Source organism: Gymnodraco acuticeps, unplaced genomic scaffold (genome assembly GCF_902827175.1).
Source record: "Gymnodraco acuticeps unplaced genomic scaffold, fGymAcu1.1, whole genome shotgun sequence".
NCBI lineage: Eukaryota > Metazoa > Chordata > Actinopteri > Perciformes > Bathydraconidae > Gymnodraco > Gymnodraco acuticeps.
This window is the reverse complement of record NW_022990238.1, coordinates 4,127,675-4,153,867: the sequence shown is the minus strand read 5'-3', so window position 1 is coordinate 4,153,867 and position 26,193 is coordinate 4,127,675. Positions and strand designations below refer to the sequence as shown.

General features: G+C 43.4%; 1 protein-coding gene across 1 annotated transcript in view; it reads right to left on the bottom strand.

Moving 5' to 3' along the window:
* Positions 1-26,193, bottom strand: part of LOC117548663 (protein sidekick-2-like) — a 92,529-nt gene that overhangs the window by 41,629 nt on the left and 24,707 nt on the right. Inside the window, 1 exon segment of the mRNA XM_034220057.1 lies at positions 2,491-2,653. Coding sequence (XP_034075948.1) covers positions 2,491-2,653 — 163 coding nt within the window.

Below are 26,193 nucleotides of genomic sequence, written 5' to 3'. Positions count from 1 at the left end.
TTTTGTCATAAACAAACCAAAGTCTGAAAAACGTATTCTCCAGTGGGAAAATGCAGCCATCCGAGGAGCACGTGAAGGCAGCATTTCCTTGGTGGAGGTTTTTTCTGAGAGCCATTTTAGTTATTCTGTATCTTCCGTGGGTTTAATCAAATCACACAAGCAACTCTCACCTGTTAGTCCTGTGCGGCCATAACACTGTCTGTCCCCTGATGTGCATTCATGTTAAATGGTGTGTGTGAAATGCTAGGTAGATAACCCAGAACTGAGTCCCCTTTAATTGGTTTGCTACAGCCACTTAGGAGTGAGGAATCCACCCCTGCCATGTTCCCACTGCACTGCAATTCAGGGAAGGGGTGGATAGGGGGGGGGGGGTCTAGTCTGATTAAATGGATTCCAGTTCTCCTCTTTGATCAGGGCTGGTGAAGAATAACAAGCAGAGAGCTGGCCTGCAAAGCAGACCCTGAGACTAAGCCACGTGAGAGCATAGCCAAATACTGAAGAAAGTCAGGGAAAGAAGAGGAGGTGGAGAAGAGGGGAGAAAGGATGTGAGAGAGGGAGAGAGACATACAGGGGTGGGAAAGTGTGTGGTAGTGGTGGGGTTTGGGGAGTGGTGTAGCCAGTGATAACAATCAGACAATGCCACCTGAGAGAGTCTGTCCATGTCTAGGGGGCTAGACAGACTGTGAGTAGAGCGTGAAGGAAACAAGTCTAGAATTATAAATAAACTGACTTTCACCTCAGACTGCAACTGTGATTTCTGAACACGCATGCAGGCTGCCACACTGGCACACAGGCATACCGTAAATGGACAAATGGGAACACTGATATATTCCCACATACAGTATACAAGGCGTTTCCAGGGTTGGTTTGTAGCCAGTGCCCGGCTGTGAAACAGTTGATCGTGTTTTCACTGCAGAGACACCTGCTCTTGGCCCTGAAAACGGGTTCAACTTGGGCACCATTGGGCATATTTGCTTGGCCAGTACTGAGAACTGAGAGCCACAAAGAGCCTGCCACACGTCAGAGGCTTCAGTGGAGCAACAACGGTTTCTGGGAACAGTAGAGAATTATTGCAGAAGCAGTAGTGCAGAGATCCCAAAGTGGCTAGAATGCAAACACACACACAAATGCCGAGGAACATTAACCAGGCATGCGTGAGACGTATTATTTATTACAGACCATACTTTGCAAAAAAACATGCCTGCTTTCATTGTGGTAGCAACAAAGCACTCATTCAAAGTATTTATGATGCATAATTAATATTCTGTATGTCTGCCCGGTTGTTGTTCCACGACATGGAGTTTTATATAATGTGTGCTTGCATTCCTCCATTAAACATAACAGAAATAAAACAAGTACTTATTAGTATGTTGGCTCTTAATCTTATAATGATTTGTCAAAATGGCTTCAGTGGCTAGGCTAACATAATCCATGTAATGAGAAAGAGAGATACTCCACATACACAATTCTTACTATTTCCTATTTCTTTTTTCTGCAGTATGTTGCCAAACATGGTCAAATATATATTTATAGGGAAATATGCATCAGGGGACAGTACTTTCTGTGGCAGCTAGCTTTAAGAACTGGCAGGCTATCCAAGGTGTAGCAGTATCGGCCTAACACTCCGCAGTTGGCCAATGCTACTGAACCCTACTGGCACACTATTGGCCACGTCACTCTGGAGAAGAGTATACAGTCGAGGAGGTTGTGCTTGCAATCCATCTGGCTTTTGGAACTTTAATAGCAACATGGGCACAGCTCCAACGTAATCTGCGTCTGTTGTTGTGAGGGATCTTCACGCTGCCACGTAAGCAGTGAGGTCATGATGTGGCTCCTCTGTGGCTCTGGTCCGTGGAAAAGCGCGCTGGTTCTTAAATGGTTGTACCAACTGCAAACCAAACTAGCCCCAGCACTGAACTTGAACGAAACTCATTTCAGTGGAAAGGGGTAAGGGCCTTGTTAGCTCAGGCTATAGCTTTGTCTGGACACTTTGTGCTGTTAGTAGAATTCTTAAGCCATGTGTTTAGAGGCTGAAGTATAAGGGTAATACAAAAGTGCCCAGAAGAACTCCACGGTCAGTGAAACAGCATCGTTCTGCTGACAGAGCAAAGTAGCCCACCCACACTGCACAATCTGATGAAGAATATGCATTGTTAGATTTTGTTGCAGCAATGATAGTTTCAACAAGCAGCAAGAGAGAAAAGAAGAGTTATCTGCTCGCATCATCTCTGCATGTTGAATACACTCTGAGATACAAATCGGAATAAATCTGACAATCCCCTGAACAATATGTTATGTCCTAGGGGAGACATGCAGCCAAATCAGTCTTGAATAAATCCATAGAAATTAGTCTTCAATATGAATGAAAATGAGCAATCAAGCTATTAGTTACAATTAAATGCCCACTAAAATGTCCCATGTAGTATGCTAATTATAGTATGCTAAATAAATGATAGAATCAGCTCGGGCAAGCAAGTTTGCATTCCTCACCTGTATTCCAAGGAGAAACGTGTGAGCTCAGTCCCATTGTAGATCCATTTGAATTCCAGGGGCCAGCTGCCCTCTGCCATGCAGGTAAGGACCAGACGGTTCCCCTCCAGATGAACCTGGGTCTGAGGAGGCTCCATCTTAAAATAAGGTGGGACATCATCTACTGAAAAAAAGAAATAGAAGAAGGGAAGGAGAAAAGTGAGAGTGAGGTACAAATAAATATTGTAAAAGGAAGGAAAGGAAGGGTAAGAAAGGCAGCAATTCTGTGATTCAGAAACCCCTTGAGCAGAAACAACACAATTACAGCAATTCACAGGACATAAGGACTCAGAACAAGCTATTTGCATGTTTCTCCTGCACTGATTGGGAACTTGAAGGTCGATGGGAAAGCCTGCCAAAAAGCACATGACATACGTTTTTACAGCGAAAGCAGGCTACTCTTTTATTTCAAACTGAAATGCTTTGGCAAAGAGGTAGAAGAGCAATTTTGCACAGCAGAGGAAGTGTAAATGAACTCTTCCATACCTCTTGATCAGTAAAAGAGGATGGGGAGAAAGGCGGGGGATGGAGAGAGGAGGGGAGGGGGAAAATACAGAAAGCAGAAGGAGAGAAATACAGCCGAGATTGTACACAAAAAAAGAGTAAGTAAGTAGAAGGAAGAGCAAGTGCAAAACTAGGGGAGCAAAGGAGGTGGGGGTGGTAGGGGCTGCTTTAGAAAACACAAAGTTTCCCAGCCCTAAACCCCCTTCTGTGACAGGATGAGTTATGCTCTGTGCTTCCCTTCATTTATCTTTATAGTTCTCTAATGCAGCCAGATTATACAGGCCCCATCCGCAACACTGCACACAGCCAGGGCAGCCACAGAAAGCCTTTAAGGTGATACGCAAGGTCCAGTACTGGGCTTGGAGACAAAGTGCTTTCATTTGAGCTGATGAAAAAGGCATGATCAGACCTATTGATCTGTCTGCCTTGCAAGCCACAGGCGACACTGACCCGATTGTGCCAGTGTTTGTGGCGGGCTAATTAAAGTCTGTATTAATAGTTGCAGTAAGCTGCCAAGGCCTGAAGCACGCCTGGTCGTCGGTCTAGCACACTAGCTGACTCACTCTCACGGCAGATTACTGGAGCCTTATTTTCCATTTTCTTCCACATACAGGTTAACGCTCCAAGATTGATGGCGGTGAATGCAAGGGACAGTGCGGTTGAACCAGGTGAATGTGAGGGCAGCCTCACCAAGCAGGAAAGGGGATGTAGAAAATTGAACCTGATTGAGAGTGTAAATAAAAGAATGAGTGTGCACCTCTGTGTCTCACATAGGTGGCCATGCGCACACTAACAAACTCAGATAAGACACACATATACTGTACACACCAGCACACACAATACCCCTGGAAGCTGCAGCCTACTCCCCCTTCTATTACCCTCAAAGACACCACTCATAAAAGGAGGCAAACAAACAGCAGCCACGTCAATGCTAAAAACAATTTCCCACTACCGAAATAATCTGTTTTTCCTACCCTTGTATGGACTTTTCCTAAACAAACACTGTCAAACCTAACAGGCCCTTGAAACTGATCTGTCCGAGCCCAAATGTAGAAGCCATTCCTTTTGTTCCCCAGGCAGTAGGCCTACCCGCTGGAGTGGTGGCTTGACTGTAATTCCATCCACCAGTAAATGCATTCCACACACACACACACACACACACACACAACCACACACACACACACAACCACACACACACACACACACACACACACACACACACACACACACCACACACACACACACACACACACACACACACACACACACCACACACACACACACACACACACACACACACACACACACACACACACACACACACACACACACACACACACACACACACACACACACACACACACACACACACACCACACACACACACACACACACACACACACACACACACACACACACACACACACACACAACACACACACACACACACACACACACACACCACACACACACACACCACACACACACACACACACACACACACACACCTGGGGCTTTGTGGCTACATGCACTTAGCAATGCTTCTCCATCAACAAGCCTCCATTAGAGACCTGAACATGCCAAACCCAGAATCACACATTGATCGTCTGAGGCGAGAAATATGCGTAAAAAGTTACTGACGTTATTACCATTGTAGTTACCCGTTTGAATGCCTTTCATGTGTTTATATTGCCACTGACTATCCGTAGCACCTCTTACCAATTTTACATTTCGACCGAAGTCTATATTTTCAGGTACAACCTCAGAGAAAAGGTCACTATTTAAGATCAAATACTGTTCAGGTCCGACGTCCAACAAAGATTGCTCACCATGCAAACACATCTGAAGTGATCTTTAGGATCTTTAAGACGCAGTGAAAAGTTAAATGACTGCTGACTGCTAACATTTCTTACTGCTGAAGGAAGATGGGAACAATTCCCTCGCACACTGGGCTCTTGCAACTAATGAGTTTCCGACAGAGAGCCTCTCCACTGACCCTCATTCTCCTCTTCCTCTTCATCACTGTGCTTTTGATCTCTGCAGTGAACCACAGAGGTTAAAAAAGGCTGATACTTGTTGGTGCCTGTGCTGGACAATCCATTTGTTTTAAGAGTGTGTTTTCTTATTTTTATTGTTTCTTACGTCAGCCACTGCAGATAAATACTTGTGCATGTCAACGTGGGAACTTCTGTGTTTTTTTTTTGCTCATGCAGGTAAAAGCTTTCCCATGTAATAACAGTACAAGCTCTCATTCACTAGAGATGGCTCACTGGAGCTGAGTGTGCTGCTGTCAATAATGTGTCAGTTGTTTTTACCTCCATTGTTGTATCATCATCGCTTAGCGGATCCATCATTTCTCTCAGGTGTCATCTAGTCTTACAGCAGTGTGGCTTCATGTAACAAAAGCATGCTGTACATACCAAATACATACAGCAGTACATGTCTCGTCGTGGTTACAGAAACACAATCCAGTATAGACAAACATGTGAATGGACATTCAACATAATGATTGGAGGACAATGGTCCATCAGAGAAAGGCTGAGTGCTGCACTGTGTCAAGGTAAAGCTGACATCCTTTCTTGAAGGTACAGGGGTGGAGGGATACAAAAATAAATAATTTGCCATGAAGAACTGTCGCTTCCTCCATTCCAGCAAATAATGAAAGGTTGGTTTGGCAGGTGCAGTGCGTGCGTGCTGCAGGCTACCAGATGCAAAGCTAGAGGGCAGTCCTTCTGATCCGTGAATTCCTGCAGCACTATGAACAAAGATAAAAGCCGACCAAAATGGCTCAGCAGATCTAGGGTAGACCAAAGACCTGGGAGGACCAGGAGGGCTTTAATGTGGCTGATGTGCAGAGCAGCTCCCCAACGGTTAAAATGCACCACCAGAGCCCATTCACCAAATATATTAAAACACCTTATTCTAACCTGACAGCTGAGGTTGAATGGTGGCATGGCTCCAACAGGGTCCCCTGCTGCATACACATAATTGTAATGGCTGTGAGACAAAGACCACAGGCACAGGGGCAGCTTTATAAACCAAGGCCTATTGTGCTCCCCATTGCGCCATGCTGGCATCCAATCACACAGACTGTTCACATTCGTCTTTTGTCTTGTATTATTTCTGTTGCTTATTTTGTGGCTCACCTCCTTACCCCTGCTCCCCTCCAGCAGCAGGGAGCTCTTCTGCCCTCTGTGTAATCCTCAGGCACTTTTGTATGTAACCACATCCTGGCTGGCACTCTGCTCACTGAGATGCGGGGATAAAGTGAAACACCCTGCCTGTAGAAAACATTTAGAGGTCTACTGTCTAGTTATCCTCTCACTTTTTCTACATGATTCATTCACTCCACCTTGCTGTCTCTTTCTCTCCACCTCTCCCTTGACACACTCTCGTACATACATATGAACATACTTCCCTGCTACATAGACCATCTCCAGTCCTCCTCATGGTGCATCTTGTCATCCAGGAAAATGTATTGCCCTCTCCAATTGGACTTTAACGTGCGAGATGGGTCATGGTTAGCCTCTCTGATGGGGGTTATGCAACAGTCATGGCGCTGACCTTGGCCTAGTAATGGCTTGGTGAAAGGGTGTGGGTTGCGAGGTTGGTGGAGGGGGGGTTAAAAGCATCTTAAAAGCTGATGAAACATTTCCTTTATGGATACACAGCACACACACACGCATACTTGGGATGTGTGGCTCTTTTAACAATGAAATAAACCCACACACACACAGCGAAAAATATTCACACCTCCACCCCCAGCAAAAACACCATCTCCATCCTGGAGGTCAGGCTGATCGGTCACTCTGCCACCAGCTGCTGTCACCGTGACAACTGGCACCCCCACCAGTTTACACCTCCAACACTTAGGTGAGTCAGAAAAAAGGCGGACAAGGAGGGGTGGAATTAAGAAAGGCAGCCAACGAGAAAAGACAGAGAGGAGGAAGAGAGACCGGGAAGCAGATGGTGGGAGAAATGCACAGCGTAATGATAGGAGAGAGACTGAGGAGTTATGTAGAGGCAGGATGAGGTGAGGAACAGAGAGGGGTAACAGAAGAAATGGAAAGAGAGAGGGGGTGTCCTCCAACGCTAGGCAGCAAGGTGAAGCGACCCATTACAGCCGAAGCCAAACAAGCAGGCCAGGCCTGAAAGACAGGGAGAGGAGATGGAGAGCCTCCATCTTACCCTACACTCATTTAGAGAACTGGCCCATGTATCAGCATCTGCCAGTCCATCACAGCTCCATGTTCCTTCCCCCTTTGTATTTATAGCCCCTAGAACATGTTAGTGCCCCATCCTGTTGGACTATACTGTATACAATCGCTTTGTTGTAGCAATAGGTTTTTTGATGGCCCAAGTGACATGCCTTTATATGCTCATAGAGTCATGCTCACAGCTCAGAGGACAGAGATGAAGCTAGAATATGGATTTTCTGATGTTAAGCTGTCTGAAATGTTTTTCTTTTTGATGATGCATCTGCTTTGATGTTGCAGAAAAAGTCCTCAGGTCGCCGCAGATGAAAAACAGCCCGCATCCCAGCTGTGTTTAATGGATCGCCACGGGTTAATTGATGCGTAATTTATGTGATTAATTGAGGTGTAATGTACCACAGTGACGTGTCTGGGATTCCACTCGCTGCGGGCCTGTGTGGGTGCGTGTGCGTCTATCTGATGCTTCAGCAACACAATTAGAAGCACTAGCATCCAGCCAACGAGTGGAGATTTAATTATGAGCGAAGACGGAGCGTGAGGCCAGTCAATGGGCAGCAGATTGAATTATCTGGACACATAATTCAGCCGGCAGCGCAGACAAATTCACAGTCACACACATACTCCAACACACACACACACACACACCTTTCTGTTTGGAGTTCTTCCCTGTTTGCCTCACTGCTCCTCTGAGTGCCTCACTCCACCTCTCTGCTATGCTCTGCATGTCTCGATATATTTTTTCTTTTTTGATTCCCTCCTCTCTTTTCCTATCTTAAGTTCTCTTCTCAACAATATCAGTGTCCTCCCTTTGTGTTGTGGCAGTTTCTCTTTCGTGGTGGCCTTGATCTCTCCCAATACAGTCGTTTTCATACTCGCTCTCCTTGCCCTCTTCATCAGTTGTCATCTGTCTTACTTTCTCTCCATGTCCCTTCCTTCTGAGCTGTCTGTTGAGATGTCTCTACAGTTTTTTCACGTCTCTCTGCATCGCTCCTTGGTCTCCTAGTTCCTCCATCCGCTCGCCCTGCTCTCTCCCTCTCTTCAGCACTTTCTGAGTTACGAGCAGTATATTGTATGGCATACCGAGGGACGTGTCTGTGATATCCAGGAGCCTAATTAGCAAGTCCAGCTCCTGGCAGAGAACACGGCACGCAGAGGAGCACAGGCACAAGGCCTGGCGTCAATTAATGAGACCTCACACACACCCACAGCTACTATTACAAAACGCCCTCTGCAGCATCAAGTCTCCAGTCAGCTCTGCCTTGTCCGATGAAACAGTGGGGGAAACCACATATAAACAACTGTAGTTGGATGTAGCAAAGTTATGTCTTCAATCACCATGGGATAGTCGTAGTTTTTGTCAAAGATAAAGCAGGGATTGTTGTCTGACTGTGACACTTAAATAAGATGTATGTGTTATGGCAGCGAGCTGTGAACATATTCTTGGAACCAGTAGATAAATGTATCAACTTGTAAGCCAGGCGGTATGGCAATTCTTTACTTTCTGAGGAAAAGATATATGAAATGGGTTTTTTTTTTTAAGGAAGTTAGGTTCGGAGAGCTTTATGGGTATGACCACAATGGGAAATGATTCAGGCTTGCAATTCGTTGTAGCTCGTGTGTGACTGACATCACAGTAATATTTCCCCGGGGAAGCAGACGGTTTCTATGATTTGGAAGAAGAAGTAAGGTTTTTGTTCGCCAGAACTCATCACATTCTCTATCCAACTTTCCTCTTTTTTCTTTTCACTAGGGAGAAGGAAGATGGTAGCGGGTGGGGGAGAACATAAGTACACATTTTCACTTGATCTTTGTGAGAGCTAATTTACATTGTTTGAAGAACAAGAGAAAAAAACAAGAGAAAGTAACACAAAACAGATAAACGACAGTAAGTGGAAGAAACGGTGAATAAAATGAACAACGAGAGCTGCATCGGGAATAGGAGGCGGCCAGCTTTTCTCAAGGCATGAGAAGGTTGGAAATAGGCCTAAGTGAATCTAGAAAGTAGGGCAAATACTAATGGAGGGAAATAAACAAACGCGCTGAAATGTGAATTCCACAGGGCCTTGGGTCATTAGAGTTAATACTGCACTCTATGCCATCTGCTGTGATTGTTTACACTAGCCTGGATAATTAGATCCTAATTAGTCGACGGTATGGTGAGGGGAAACATTATTTCACACGCATTGAGATGGAGATGATCAGATGCACCTGCAATGCTGTGCTGCCTGTCCATCCTGGGACCATGAAGATATCACACAGGTCTTGATTTAATTGCTTGATGCAACAGACAGACTATTTTCCTCCCACCATTAACATATAGATAGAGTTGTACTCTGAAAGAGAGTCAGCTGTGCTCTTGACATTACGAAAACCTGTCTGCTCCTTGTTCTCCTTTATCCCTCTCACTGTATGTGTGTGTGTGCAGGTGTGTGTGACTGTGCATGAAAATGTATGTGCATTTTCTCATTCTTGTGTGTTTGTGACTGTGTTTCTTTAAGATACAGGCACCAGAATATTATCAGGTAAAATGCATAGACTCAAACTGCCATGTCCCATGCAGGCTTTACTCCCCAGCAGACCCTCTTTGAAATTCTGAATTAGATAGATACCACTGGCATGTTAATAATGTTTTTCTAGGTGCAAGGGCGCTTACCTAATATATGCGTGAGGAATGGCTTGTGATTGTGATTCTTATCAGTGTGGCAGAGTGCATGGGCACCAAGCAGTGAGTGGCAGAGGCTGGCAGTAAATGCTAATAGGAGCGAGCAGCTGACAGAGACAATAATTATTATCTCCCTTCATTACATTTACAAAACCAGGCTGTCTGTATGACTTCCTTCCTGTGAGCCCAGACAGCATCAGTGTTGGCAATGCTTTATACTTACACACGGATTGCACAAGGACCAACACCTTATTTTGTTCCATTATACACACAGATTGAAAAACATTGGGAAAGCATTTTGGGTTTTTTTCCCCACCTTTTTTATATTGGTGTTTTTGGTGGAGGTCTGGGGTCATGTGTAGCAGGATTAATACCTTTGTGAGCAGCTCAGCCTGCGGGAAGACAGAGTCCCTGTTTCTAATTGAGACCTCTGGCGTGTGAGAGCTGACAGAATGGAACTCGTCACATCACCACCCTCTCTGCACCACATTACTGTGGCCCTCTGTCTACTACTTTCTCCGACCATCAATGCGAGAGCACCAAGTCCTTCTTTGTGATGGTGTGAGAGCTACGCCATCACTACTTAAAACCACTCTTCAGGTGGAATCTCAAAGCTGCCCGCCTTCCATCCCACATCTCACCAGGCTACATCTGTGACCTCTGAGGCATCTTAGTCTTCTTTGATGATTCCTGTCTCTGAAGTGCACATGCCCCCAGAAGCAGGGAAGACAGAGTAGGAACACAGCTCTGTGGCATTGTGTGAAGACAGGCAGCAAGCACTACGCCAGCAGGCAGACAGCAGATCTGAACGCCCTGACATTACGCTAATGGAGGCGTTTGGCTGGTTCTTACATGACTTCACACCACATTGTTCATCTCAATTATCAGATACAGTAACAGTAACAGGAGCTGAGTGAGAAGCATGTAAATTGAACAAAGCAGAAAAAGATTCTCAGTCAGAGATAGTAATTGTTGAGCTTTTCCTCTACATGATAAGAGGGTTTAGTGCAAGAAACACAACTTGTTCAAATCTAGTGCACTTGAAAATATCGTATGTGAATACTTATGCATGCATGAGAATAACATTTGAAATTAAAGATGTGTACTATATTCCTTTTGATTATTTAAGTACACAACCTCGAATAACAAAGTGAACTATTTGTCCAATACATTTGATTATATAGCTGTTATAAACAAGCAATTCAACTCTAAATTTTCTTAATCACACTTCTCCTTCTAAAATGTCTGACATCTGTTCACCTAATGAAGATAAGTCTAACAAGCACACATCTCCATATGTAAAGATTTTGACATGATGATTGTAGGCTGTCTAACAAGAAAACCAAACCATAGCCCTTGATATTTATCATAACACCGCCGCAAGCTGCAGCTTCGAGCTCTGTGCCAACAATGCTATCTAATATATGAGGTCGATGATGTTTTCTAATTATATTCATAAGCTTGCACTCAAGCTAACATGGCTTTCAGTGTTGCTGCAGTGATGTTGGCAGGCTTGTTTTCTCCCATTTGGGTTTAGGATGAAGATTAAGCGCCTTGCTTAAAAGAAAATCCACCCTGTCCCATGGAATCAAACCTTCAACTTTCTACCACAACACATCCATTTTCAAGACAAGAATAGAAAGGTGTAAAGAAGATTTGAATGTGTGAAAGCAAAAACCCAGGTCAGCTCTATTGTGACACAGTCTCATAAATATGCAAGAGCTCTTTATAAAATAGGAAATTACAACCACAGCAATTTTCACACAATGTCACATATATCCTGGAGGTTATAGTTGGAAATAACATCAATTTAAATAAAAACTCCATCTCCAGGTTAATGTATTCAGAGAGCATCCCCCCCCCATTGTGTTCCTGAATTGCACCCATCACTGCTTTTAACAAACCAGTGTGAAAAAAAAATCAGTTTGGTAATTCTCTGAACTTTCTCCGCCTCTAAGGACTTACAACGCGAGGCATTGACTGTTGTTGGCTGCAATCACACATTGAAATATGCGAACGATCAAGCCGATATGGCATAATGTAACAGGCGCCCAGGCAACGGGATGAGTGATTTGAAGGCTTAATGTGGTCCTCCACACCACATAGAGTTATGGCCTGTGATTTGCATAATAAACGTCTGCTAAATTTCCACTTTTGGAAACGAATATCACTAAATGAACACCCTGACACGGAGCCAGATGGGGGACGTAGGAGTGACACTTTCTTCACGTTAGTATTTTCTACCCATGATGAGACCTAATTCCATATTACTACATCTATAAACCATGCATAAATACACATCAAATAGCGTTTTTTCAAGCCTCATAATCCCTGGATAATCTTCATCTACAATATGAGCAACACTAAATTGAAGGGAAGACTCACAAATGAACATATTTACATCAGTCCCATTAGTGAGACACTGAGGAGATACTGCTCAGAGATCTGCCGCTGCTTTGAAATGCCTGTAGGCACTTAAGAATTGTATTAGAAGTACTGTAACGCTTACCATGCCATGGCAAGTAATGTGCTTTAATACACATATGATGCAGTGGATTACATCTCGGGATATTAATAAATCATCTGTTTTATTTATCACTTCTGGTTTACCATAGCGAGGAAAATGACATGTTTGACCTCATGGATTTACTGTAAGGGCTTGTCGTGCTTTTCTGCATAATGTGTTTTGATGTCAGTCTGTGAAAAATGCAAGTGGTTGCATACTATTCAGTATAAAGTATATATATATACACTATATAGATTGTTCTGAATGTACAGCAGGTATTTACTTTAGTCTTCACATTTGAGTGTGCATGTATAACTATTCATGAGGGTACATGCAAGTGTGTGTGCGTCTCTAGTGGATCTATGTATATTTGAATTCTTCATCAGATTAAAGAGGCGTGCATGTACTCCACAGTCTCTAATGACAGACAGATCAAAGCCCATCATGTTCCTGCCTGAGTTGAGGGGGATCATTAGTGATGGGTCAACGGGGCATCATTAGCCAGCATGCTACCCCGGCAGCATGTTTACTCTTCCTGAGTCGCATTTTCTGAGTGCGCGCACCTGTGCATGTGTGTGGGTGTGCATGCCTGTGCGCTCATCAAATGCATCCGTATTGCTCTCTGATCTTTGCACAGTGTGTGGGAGGAACACAGCTCTCTCCTGCGGCCCATTTCCCCACAGACAAATGCCGCTCCAGTGGTGAGAGCTAGCCTCATCTATTGTACCTCCTGCCTCCATCAACTCACTTTCCATCTATTACGACCCAACAGGCTGATCTTCCTGGCTGAAGCTCATAGTAAAACCCTAGCCTTGCTGATTCAATAGGCTCTGGAGGGTTCTGACAATGACCAATTCACTCATGACTATTATTCATCACAAAACCTTTCTGGCTCTCCAATAAAATCCACCTCCCACCTTTCCTACTCTGTTTGGTATGCTGTAACAATCCATCACTTACAAATGCATATACCATACACACACATAACTTCTCTCACAACACTGAACAAACTCTCTCTCCCACGTTAGAAATTGCTATTTTGGTGCAGGGGCTATTCCTTCTCTCAGCAGTTTCATATCAATTCTTTCTTCCTTTACAAACATTCCCTTCTGGCTGCCTTCTACCATACTCTTTTCCACTGCCAACTCTTTCCCTCTCTCACCTTCAGACGCCACCCATCCACTGCCTCCATGCCTGACTGCTTTGACAGGCCCGAGATTCAGGCGGGGGGGATTTGGTCCCTCCGTGGAGCGGAGCTCTGGCAGTGGGGGTCCACTCTCTAACCGCTGGACGCAGAGCCCTGAGCCACCGATTAAAAAGTCATGAAGGCTTTTAGGGGCATGCAGGGCTGCAGTTTCCCACTCCTCTGTGGATTGGCTGCCTGAAAATAGTCTTTGTGTTCCTGAGACAACAGTAGAATATGCAGGAGGGGGGAGTTTGAAGAGATGCGGGTTAACAGAGCAGCCGTGCGTGGGCCACCTCGCTCTCCCCTGTGCTCTTAAGCAGCACTTTCCCGGCCCATCGCTTCCTCAGATTAGATGAAACACCCACAGTCCATATACACTGTACATCATCGGCCCCTATATGAGCATTGTTACCGGGCTTTACGAGTGTGGGGCTAGAGTTATTTTAAAGAAGTGGTCTCCTCCCCATCTTTCCATCATGCTGAAATTAGCTATGGGAAGTGAAGGTCATATAGGTCAGGCTCTTTACAACTTACAACAAAACACTTTAACATCACTCTGGCTTTATAGAAATAAATATCTGGCAGCAAAGATGTTCAATGCCTTACTTTGAAGATGAATAAAATGACTAATCAGAATGACTGTGAGCTAGTATATCATCCGCCTGAATAGCTTGCTTTCAAAAGATGCCACACAAATCAAGGTGGTGACCATTTGCCTCATAATGGCTGCAAGGACAGGTCGTATACAACAAAACATGTGTGAAACAAGATCTTAATGTGCAGTGAAAAAAGGACTGGCCGCCCACCATTGGGTTACTCTTACCAACAGCAGCCATCCATACCATTGTCACAAATAGCAGCCAGAACTAATGGAATCAATAACGTCTTGCAAATATTTACAGGACAAGATAGCCTCAAGGCAATCCATTTCAATCTATAGGACGATGGAAGGTTCTACTGTGGCTGTGTTTCAGGTTAGAAAAATCAATAATGTCAGCTTTGGAAATAAAAGGGAAAAATATAACAACAACCGCGGTTCAGTCTTTCTTTCCTCCTTCCATCATTCTGACCCTAGTTTAGGTTACTACTTTTTTTCTCGCAGTCCAAGTTTGACATCCCTGGCTGTGCCTCCCAGCAGGTAACCGCAGGGAGTGCATCCAGCGAGGTAGTGGGAGACAGCTTTTGAAGAAGGCAGAAGCTAGTGGAAGTGACAGGCTGTTGAAAGCTTGGGAGATAACAGCATCTGCTTCTGGAAGTCTTAACAGGTAGAAAGGTAAAGTAGAAGGGGAAATGGAGGGGTGAGAGGGCCAGGCAAATTCTCTGGATAATAGGATATAAAAACAATGTTTCTCATTTTTCGCATACAATCGCATGCAACAAGGAAGGAAGACTGAGTGATGGAAAAGCAAAGCGTGGAAGCGGTGCAGAGAATAAGAAGTAGAGTATATTAAAAACAGATTGCATCCAACTCTCTAGGGGCAGATTCTTTTTTTATGCAGAAGGTTGTAATCCCTAGTTTATGTTCTGTAGTAACTAGCTCGATAAAATACATCAACCGGCACATAAAAAGTGAATAAAACAGATTATATAAAAAGGGTGTCAGGGCGTCAGGAAGATATAGAAGTTGAGACCGCCCAGAGTGATGGCTGATTTATTGATGCATTGATGCCTACTAAAGTGCAATCACGAGTTCAGCAGTTTCGGACAAATAGGGGATAATATCAGGCTTTTCTCTGGTAGGCACACAGTTACCGGGCCTCATGCAGCTCAGCGGTCTCCAGCCTAATGAGCATAGTTGGAGGGAGAGAATGAATGAAGTAGAATCCGTCTCTCTCTCTGATGCCACTTGCTGTGTTTTCGCTCTCACATGCACAGCGCTCCCAGGGAGAACGATCAAACGGAGCTACAACTTCTGCCAGCGGCTATCAGTGTCTCTTTAACAACTCAACCTTCCCTCAGTGGGAACATACATGTGGGAAAATTGGTCTGTGTGTGTGTGTGTGTGTGTGTGTGTGTGTGTGTGTGTGTGTGTGTGTGTGTGTGTGTGTGTGTGTTAAATGGCCACACAATTACCCTCTAGTGCAGGGGTGTCAAACTCAATTTCATCGCGGGCCACATTCGCATAAAGGTTGCACTCAAAGGTCCGGTTGTAACTGTAGCCTATAAATATATAATATATATATGAAAATAATGTATTATATTACATTATTGCCTCTGAATTGGATTATTATCGGATAGGATAATAACTTAGTAATTAACTACGTCTGAAAGCAGAAGTCCAGGGCAAATAATTGCAAGTCTCTTCAGTGCACATGTCACAAAACGAGATGCATCGTGGGACATGTAGTTTATGGGCAACGTGCTCCTGTAAAGTGGCATGTAACCGTATAATAAACGTATTATATTCTTTGCAAGCTCTTGCGGGGCCACATAAAATGAAGTTGCGGGCCGGATTTGGCCCCCGGGCCTTGAGTTTGAGACCCCTGCTCTAGTGGGAAGCTTAAGCATAAATAGACTATTTTAAATGGCTTTTAGGTTATACAAACAGTGGCTTCACAAGGGCAAACAACAAGTGTACGGTTAATAGCAGAGCCACATGTCACCATAACTGCACTGTATCAGAGTGTATTCCACTGCCCCATTGCGTGAAAACGCAAGTACCTGGTCAACTGCTTCATCACCTAAAGTGCCTGTGTCAATGAGTGTGTGTTACAGGAGAGATAAATCAGACATATGTTCATAAATCAACTGTTTCACCGTGGTTTATGTTTTGCACTCAATGCATCATGCAGATATGAATACTGCATGGTCCACACTCTGAAAAACGACTGTATCCTGATCTGATAGATATTTTACAGCACGCCTCAATTAATTGAATTTTTCAACTGTGCAGTGAGAGAAATCCATAAAACAGATCAAACCGAAAATGCACTGGATAGAAAGTGTGTGTGAGCCGGGTTATGCTTAGGAGAGAGAGGCAGGGAGACACAGAGAGACTGACCGCACAAACTTGGAAGGCCCACTTGGCAAATGTGGTTTTGACTGCCAACTTGCGAAAAATGTCAATTACTCTCTCTACATTTAAAATGTTTATGAAGGCTTCTGGGCTGAATCAAAGACTTCAACCTCAACGGCTCCGAGAAAATATTTTCACTCAGAGAAAATCAGCTTTAATTATTGAGAGCGTGGCTTCAAGTTTATTAGTGTTTTTCAGGACTTCCTTCAAATAGCTGTCCAAGGCCCCTCTGTACATATCAAATTGATCTTATTGATTCTAACCTTCTTTCCTTGTTGCAGACTGTCAAAAAACTCATTTCTGTTGCCTTTCGTGGAGGGCTTATGAAGCATCACAAAGAACTGTTTTGCAGGCAAAGAAGAAATATAATAACAGCTCTAAACACAGATATTGTGGAATGAATTGAGAAACAAACAGAAGCAAGAAAAAAGGCACAGCCCATATCTTGCAAAAATCTGCAGAGGAGGCAAAACAAAGGGTGAACATAAACACTAAGGAGCAAGTGGTGATGCTGCTGATCAAACCATTGTTGGGCCGTTATGTTAGTTGACCATATAGTGAATCAGACGTCCTGGCCCCATCATGAACTGGTCCTGGTCCAGACTCCAAAGCACAATGCTGTATATCTTTCCCAGCAGTGCATCAGAGAGAGACTGAGAAACAGACTGTGCTGATCTTTCCACTTTCATAAGAAACAGTGTTTTAATCCCTTCTGGATCAAAGGAGAAAGCAAGCTTTGCCTCCCTTTCATTAGGGAGGGAGGGAAGACAGCATAGAAACCCTCTCTGATCTCCAGGAATGAACGGCCAGGTTTGATCAATCAATAATCCACTAGCGCTGGCCTAAGTGCTCTTGCTGTAATCACTCTTTTCTAAAAAATGGAGTATGATGGGGTGGGACCAAAACATACCCGCACAAACTTTCATCAAAAGAGCCTTTGGTCTGGGAAGGAGTCAAATTACACTGTGCTTTGTTATGTTGTGTTCCTGCAGAAAATCTGCTGCCTGACATGCATTGCCTCAGTACTTAAGTCCCATCGCTCAAACATGAAAGTCTGAATGCTGGTGAAAGGACAGAATAGGGATCAGCCAGGCTGACGGAGTGGATAAGAACAACTGGGCTGCTGTCTGACTTTACCATTGTTGTTCACTGGTGGAACGTAATCTTCTTAATCACAAGCTAAACCTGCAGAACAATTGACCCATTTTCATATGCGGCTTCTTATCTTTGAAAGCGTGCCCATATCTCATTTAGAAGTGTTAGAAATCCCTTCTTCAATCTAGGTGATCTGTTCTCACCAACCTGCCTCCACATCCCACTAATCCTCTCTGATCTAATCCCAATGCATATCAGCCAGAGAATGCCATGTTTATATATTGAGTACTTTGGTTCTGCTGTGCTGTTTTACAGTATATGTACATTGTTAGAAATCCCTGCGAAAGTAATACTCATTACTAGCTACTGTTGTATTTATTAATTATATCAATCCTTTCCTTGCTTGGTTCTTTTTGTGCATCAGCAAAACCACTGCTTGCATGACTGTTTCGTCTTAAAATGACATCCCTGTATTATAGGGCGGACTGGACAAGTTGATAGCCAATCAAAGGACACATTAATTGTATCATTGTTCCTATAGGTCTTTATTAATATGGCCCAAAATCCTAACAGAGGTTATCTCAAGGCACTTTTCATTTAGAGCAGGTCTAGCTCAATCTCTTGAAATTCTGACGTCCAACTCAATCTTTGGCATTTTTATATTTAAAAAATGGCTTATAGTCAGGGTGAAAGTAATCATAGTTACTGGTATGGAAATCATTGATGTAAGCTCGCATTTAAAATTGGATTAACAGGTCCAACCCCTAAAAAGAAAAGTCAAGTGCAGCGCTTAATCACATTAGTCTCAAAGAGCCAGACACCCACATTTTAAAACAACTTATGACTGGTTGCTTTTCAGAGGAGAATAATATCACTCATGATTATGGCAGGTTTTAACTGGAGGGAGTAGACATATTTTCTGCACACATTATCTAATGTCTAATGGTTTTACAATGTGGGAGAAAACAAGCATGTGCGCCAAGATGCTCAACACTGACCAATGTGAAGAGTTATGAAGACGGCTACGGTTATGTTACTGACTGTGGCATCGTTATAGTCCATTTATACAAGCCAGTGTCCGGTGGAAAACTAACTGTATTTGCTGATGTAAATTGCTTCTAATAGTTATTATATTATCAAAGAGACTGCTGAGGAAAAGTTTGCAGAAGGGATTTAATACAAATTATTACTGCAGTTTTGCACTAGATTTAGTCATATTTTAGATCCCCCTTTCTATCAGTTGTCTCTATAGAAATGTTTGAGTTGTGTGGCGGTTAACTTGTATTTATATGTATTTTCTATTGCTGAAAGCGAGAAAAGTGATTTCTACATCTAAGGGGCAAACATTTTTCTTGCAAATGACCAGAACAGGTTTATATAATGATGTTTATGTGTGTGCATGTGTTTATCAGTTTGACAGTCTACCTACACAGCAGAAGAAATGTTACTGAAGGATTACCATCGCAGTGACAGACTGTCTGGAACTCAAAAAAACGTCTTTTTTTCTTGACTGGATGCCAGCCATCCTCCCTCTTTTTTTCCCTCCTCTCCATTTCCCCCAATTTTCTCTGTCTCTCTCTCTCTCTCTCTCTCTCTCTCTGCTCCCTTTCTCAATGAAATGAGAAGGGATGGGTTCTTGTCAGCATGAGCAACGGTGGCATTATTGTCAGCGTGAGCTGTCTATCGTTACAGTGTGTCGGGCTGGTCCCCTCCTGTCGGGCTGTCACTGTGTTGCGGGGATGAGATGAGAAAACTTTGGCGGATTTTGTTGAGGGGGAATAAAGCATGGCACCCGACTGATCTGACACCCTTATCTTCATGATATCAGTTCCCTCAAACATAGACAAGTCAGCCAACTGGATCAAACAAACAAAAAATCAATATGAAGTACATCAGATGCAGCCCATCTACTAGTCCATATGAAATTCATCTGACATAAGCAGCTGATGCCAAGTCCAGAGAGTATCAGTGAGAGAAAGCCTGATTCAAGAGCTCTGACCTCCAAGAAAAAGCTTTACTGAAATTAAACAGGAAACTGGACATTGTCAGAATATCATCTCTCCTTTTTCCTATCTCTACTGCTCACACTGCTCACACTGCCAAGTTTAGAAATCCCTGCCAAAAAAAGATCTCTAGAAGCTATACTCTTATCTAAAAAGATGTCTTCTCTGGGGCATACATGTTTGGCCTCCACATGAGGCCACCAAGTGAAAACAAGCTCTTTTTATTTTTTCCCGTTGCTCCCAGGGTGTCTGAGCTCTACCCAGGGAATAAGTGTTGTGTAGACCGGAGCGAAGCCACCAGCTGCTGACCTTTAGCAGCATCACACAGCAGCGGGGAAGGCCTTGGTTTACCCAGCTCACATCTTGAAAACAGCTAATCAAAAGGTCTCTAATGGCTTGCCACCTGTGAGGAGCTATGTGTGTGTTTGCCTGTTTAATTATGTGTGTATTTATGTAGTGGACCAGCATGTGGGGATGCATGTGTGTGTGTTCGTGTGTGTGTGTGTGTGTGTGTGTGTGTGTGTGGTGTGTGTGTGTGTGTGTGTGTGTGTACATATGCTCATAATGTGTTGATTATATCATTACAAGTCAACAAGGAATATAAAATTACCTCTTTGACACACTACAAAGTGTTGGCTGTGCTGCAAAGGCCTTCAAAGTGGGTGGGATAATTGAATAAATCAAGTCTGAGTTTCATGCTCATCCTTTCATTTGTAGGAACCACACGGCCAATCAAACCACTGCAGCTTTCAGCACCATAACCACACCTTAACCAAAATGAGGTCATGGTCTGGCCACCACTGACTAATCTTCTTCTGTGAGATTAAAAGAAAATGCTATTTATGCATTTCTTTAAATATGGGAATGCAACTTACTATTCATAAGATTTAACTGGTTGTCAGCATTTGAATTGAGTTAGAAAAACCTAGAAGCTAATTGTTTAACTGATAAATATGTATTGTTTTAACATTCCCTGCTGCATTTGTTTGGTGTGTTACTTTAGCGTGAATTCTCCGTATTTATGCTTGAGGCTGTGGTAATGTTAGAGAAGAAAGTGCAATTACACCAAATAAATCCTCTGTCTCAGAAGTTAACCCACTTTTGAGAACTATCTTGCCCTTTTCCCCAGCTAAGGAATAAAACCCACCATGTGACTGTTTCAGAAAACCTCCTCAAAATCCCTCATAATCAGCACTGCTCTTTGAGAGACTGTCTTCAGGGATACTGAGGTCATCCTAACAAAGGGGAACCTCACAAAGTAAGATGGGGTAACACTCAAAGTATCCACTCATTGATCGGATCAATATTACGTTACTCCTGTGCGAGACGAAATTTAGGAGATGGAGGGGGTATGAATATTGGATTAAGATATCTTACTTGTGAACAAAATCCTAGCCGGAGGAGTCGGAGAAGGGCTGGTGAAGACAGAGGAGGGAAGCGGGGTGAAATGGTTGAGGGTGGTGGGAGTGAATGTCCCGGCTGCTATTATAGCTCCCGGAGAGTAAGAACTCAATCAGCGGTCAGGCGAGAGGCCCATTGTGCTGGGCTGTAATGGGAACTGTGAGATTTTATTAAGAGAGAGCAATTGCATGTGCTCCTCATCAGGGTTTCCATTGTGGAACTGGTGGTCACAATGACGTCTGGGGAAGATAGAAACAAGGTATTTACTGTCTCACATGCGGAAGAATAGACAGCTCCCAGAAATAGGGTTCCACTTTGACGTTAGGGGCTCTGTTGCCTATAATTGTAATGGCATCCTCTTGTTCGATCAGTTTCAGTTCCCATTCCTCTCAGTCTATTATTCCTTCAGCCTTTTGCCTTTCTTACTCGGTCTTCTCCTTCTCCAGTTATTTAATTTCTTTGCTATTTAATTTGTCCATCCCCTCCCTAACTCCCTATGTCTGGTAGAACTACACTAGCAGAAAGTCCACCATAGAAAGTTTTTCTCTGATGGCATGCATAGCCAGCCTGTAGTGGGGCTATTTAGAGGAGACAAGTAGAGGGAGTGGAGAGAAAGGTGTGGGAGGACAGCACTGTGAGAAGGTGTGTCAGTTTGACTAGTGATGGATCTAGCCTTGTCTGTTCGATGCTGTCGGAGTTGGGGTTCTTAAGAACACAGACCGTAAATACAGCATGGAAGTGTATTCATTCCTCCCTAGGTCAGTAGAGATAACTATAGGTAGAGGGCATGCTGTTGATTGCTTTGTGTTTCATACAGCTTCATGGGAGGACACTAATAGATTTTCTGTCTGTATAGGTTAAATTACAATTCCCTTACTGCTGAGATTCAAAATGGCTCCCATTAACTATGTGCCATCACAGCAGAATAATGCCCGTTTTCTCTTAAAGGAACTTACTGGTTGTATGGGGCACTTTTAGAAAACTGTGCTTTAAATTACAAGTTTAAAAAAAAAGGGCTTTTAATAACCTAGAGTTTTCAATACAGGACATTTTCAATTCAGTGCCAATACTGTGTGACAATCAGGTATACAACAAAAACAAAATGAAACCAACATCTACCTGGAAGATAAGAAATAAGGGCGAGAACTAGTCTGGGCTCAAATATAGAGCTATGAGAAGAAAATGATTAGAATATATTTTAGGTCTGGGTTAAAGTTATAACCTCATTAAAGTTAGAGGATGTCATGACTAGAAAACTGCTAGGAAACCACTAAAGAACAGTGGTGTCCCATTGCACAGTCCCATGTCTATTTATCTTTTCATTATTTCAAACGACTTCATCCTCTCCTACCAACGGGCAAGTTTGATTACAATGGAAACTCAATGTTTTCTCTTTGTTCAGTAACAAGTGTCATTGTCTCTGAAAAACACCGATGGGACTTAATTATCGAAATGAATGAGTCACAAGAAACCTGAACGGTAGATTGTTGCAATTATCTTATCCTACTGGCAAATATTTTCTCCCACTTTAGAAAAAGATTATTTTTACATGACTTGTGAAAATGGACTTTGCAGTGAGCCACATCATCTGACTGTGAGATGATTTTCTATTGAATATCATCTGACTGTGAGATGATTTTCTATTGAATTATGAGCTTCTATCATTACTCTCTGTCCTGATATGGCCCTGTCCTAATGAATCCAAACCTACTACTCTCTGGTCCCAGCCACTACTGCCTCTCCATCATGTCCAATCTGATAAAGGGATGAGAGAGGATATCATGTGTTCCTCACACAAATCCTGCCTGTAATCCGTACATTGTTGTTGTTCTACTTCCCTCACTATAATCTCCTTGCAAGTCCATTCTGTACCCCCCAAATCCACCAAATATAGCATATCAAACATCACGGTCAACCACAATTCGGGGATACAGAGTTAGAGGAAAGAGACTGAAAACAACTTTAAGAAGTTATCGGTCAGAGATTGTGCTGGTAATGTATGTGGCATAATGCTGCTACACATGCTGGCCATCTGATAATAAAGCAGGGCAGAAGGGTGTGGAGTTGGGATTACATCCCCCGACAGGGATGGGGACCAGCACGGGCCATATGTGGTCCAGTCTCTCATAATCCCATTTGACCACAAAACACTTAAAGTCAAAGACATCTGAGTAGAGGGCAGATTGAGGGATAGAAAGATGTGTTGGAAATAAACGGATGACATGGTGTCAAATGTTGCTCCGATCAACAGATTAATCATCTACCTTTAAGTCCATCAACGCAATGATCAGCTCTGAACAAAGCCCTGCCAAATGTTATTTTCTCCCTGACTACCCCCCCCTCAGAGCTGGCTTGACTCTACCAGTGCTGGGTTCACAAGTGTGTTTATTTCACTTTATCACAAGCTCCATCTGCTCAGTTCTGTGGATGTAAAGTGATTGCTGTCGCACATCATTTCTCTGATGCGACTGGATATTTGTTTTCCGCCAGAATGAACCACATGAAGCCTAGGTAAAGTTGCATGCAGGTAATAGTTTGTCCCCAAATATACACACACACACACACTTGAAAACACATACTGTACTCCATCTTTAACTGCATGGCCTTTATTTGTATCCAGATGCTGACAGTTCCAATCATGAAAAGCATCTAAGCCCATCAGCGTCAATAATACGCTTTGACAAAGGGAACAAAAACCCGCAAATGGATGCAGACACTTTGAGAGGCACAGTGAATTAGACCAATCCTGAAATAGGTGCGCTGCACAACAGCTGACATAAACTATAAACCCGTAGACTTGAAACAAAAGCATTGTTTTTAAAGTCTAAAAATACTACTATAAGCATGGTTCACATCCAACATAAAATGCAATAGGTACACAGACCCTTTTTTTTCGATTGGATCTTTGCCCATGATTAACAAGGGAAGAGCCAGGTGTTGTTGAGCTTCAGGGTCAGTTTGGGGCTCTGCTTGCTGGTTGATAGTGGCAAAGCTCCACTGAACACTGAGAACTTGACTGTATGCCACAGGATTCAATTTACAAGCTGTTGGTTTAAGCTGGCACATGAACAGCCCTGTTGTTTGCACCAGGACACTGTCTGTTTTGGAGGCTTTTTGTCCTGCAGTTAACGAGCACTCTGATGATAGAGAAACTGTAATGGTTGATTACAGCTGTGATAATGGTAGATTATCTTGTGTACTCCTCACAATAGTTGAAAACCTGTCCTCAACGAGAGAAAGGTAAACACATGAGGAAAAAATTAACTCTGCGATTACAATGCTGCAAAACCTGGTGCTTTTATGTGATGTGCTGACAGAGGGCTCAGTGCTCTCCACCTGTGGATCTGGATCCCAGTAAGGGGGATCACGCATCCCACTATCCTTCTTTCATCCACTACGTCTTCCCTCACACACATAAACACACACAAACCGGCATGAACACACACACATTTAGTCACTTACAAAAGGTGTTCTTAGAGGTACACCAGGGCATTGTTCTGTATTCCTGTTGTATTCTATTATTTTAGGGGTTATTCAAATGCATAAACAATGCTGCAGGCATTTCGCTGTATTTCAAAAAATGCTGACTGAATATATTAAATAAATGTTCTGTCTTGTGCTTCTAATTCTGGATAAGAAACTTGCTTCAAAACCAACATATGGTACGTAGGTAAGCGGATGAGTAAACAGGTTACAGACGGAAATTCTTTATGGTGGGTTTTAGGAATAAAGACAAATAACTGTGTTGATTGGGGGTTTTAATCAGGTTGGATATTTGCACATCATTTCTTTATAATACACCCATTTTACACGCTATTTTACATATTATTAATTTGGCACAAGGCATCAGAGGGCTGCAGTAAAAGCAACATCAAATTACATTTCATTTTGATCACTTTGAAGGAGCCAAACAAACCACGTCTTCACATACTCAACAATCCCAGAGAACAGAGAGCAGAAAAACAGAGCGCACATAACAAACAAAGGCATTTATAGTCCGCCAAGCACAGGGTGCAGAGTAGCCAATCAATCTGAAATATATTTCTCTAAGAGTTCAAAACTCTCAGAGATCAAATGGTTTGGAGAGATTGTTCTCAATCACGTCAGGTCCACAGGTGTCTGGGGTGAAGAACCACTGCTTTCGTTGACATCACTGAGATGACAGTTAGCGGGGAACGGCATTTAGAGTGCAATACAATTAATCTCTGACTAGAGGCCCTTCAGCCACAGCTACAGTGTCTGGGTCAGGCTTGTGATGAGGTCGTGCTGAGTGACCAGGCTCGGTCTTCAGCTGATTAGTCAAGAGAGTTTACAAAGCCGCCACAAATGTGAGCAGCCATTTGTCAGGCGCCCTGTAATTAATCCATTTCCATGGGAGCCTGGTGGGACTCTGTGGGGATCACTAAGGAGGCCCTTGGAAGGCAATCATTAGACACACAAAAACCGAACTGTGTGACACACTAAAACAAAGACACATAGACCTGTTTTAAGTGACACCGAGCTATCTGATGTGTTCCCAGCCGTTTTCCTCTCACTAAGAGGGTTGATTAGAGAAAGGCCATAGATCAGAGCCTGACGCAGCCCCCACTGAGGGAGACACAGGTGGAAAGGAAATAAAGAGGACCAAAAAAAGATTGCTCTCTCTCAGAGGACTCATTCATCCAGGCCCTTTTAAGGTCAACACTCGTCTATCTGCCATGGCAGGCGGTATTTTAGCGTTGTAAATGGATGACATTTCCAGGAGGATGTCTTGAAGATGTCTTGCACAGCTCAGCAATGATGGGAAAGGTAATTCACATACAGTATCTACGTGAGACAAGGAGGACTGGTATGGTAATAGCTACATTCTTTGTTGATATCATTCCGCACGCCACAAGAGGCGATTCATGCTCAGTGACGGAGCAAATGTTATTTCAGTCACACAGGTGTTTGACACCATGGCTGAGCGCACAATGTTATCTCCAGCGCGACCAGAAAAAAACAGATGTCCAGTTTCTCCCATTACTGCAGCATCCCGCTCACACCGGGTATTCACAAAGTCACCCAGTCACCCACGCATTAAAGACAGGCAGCTGCC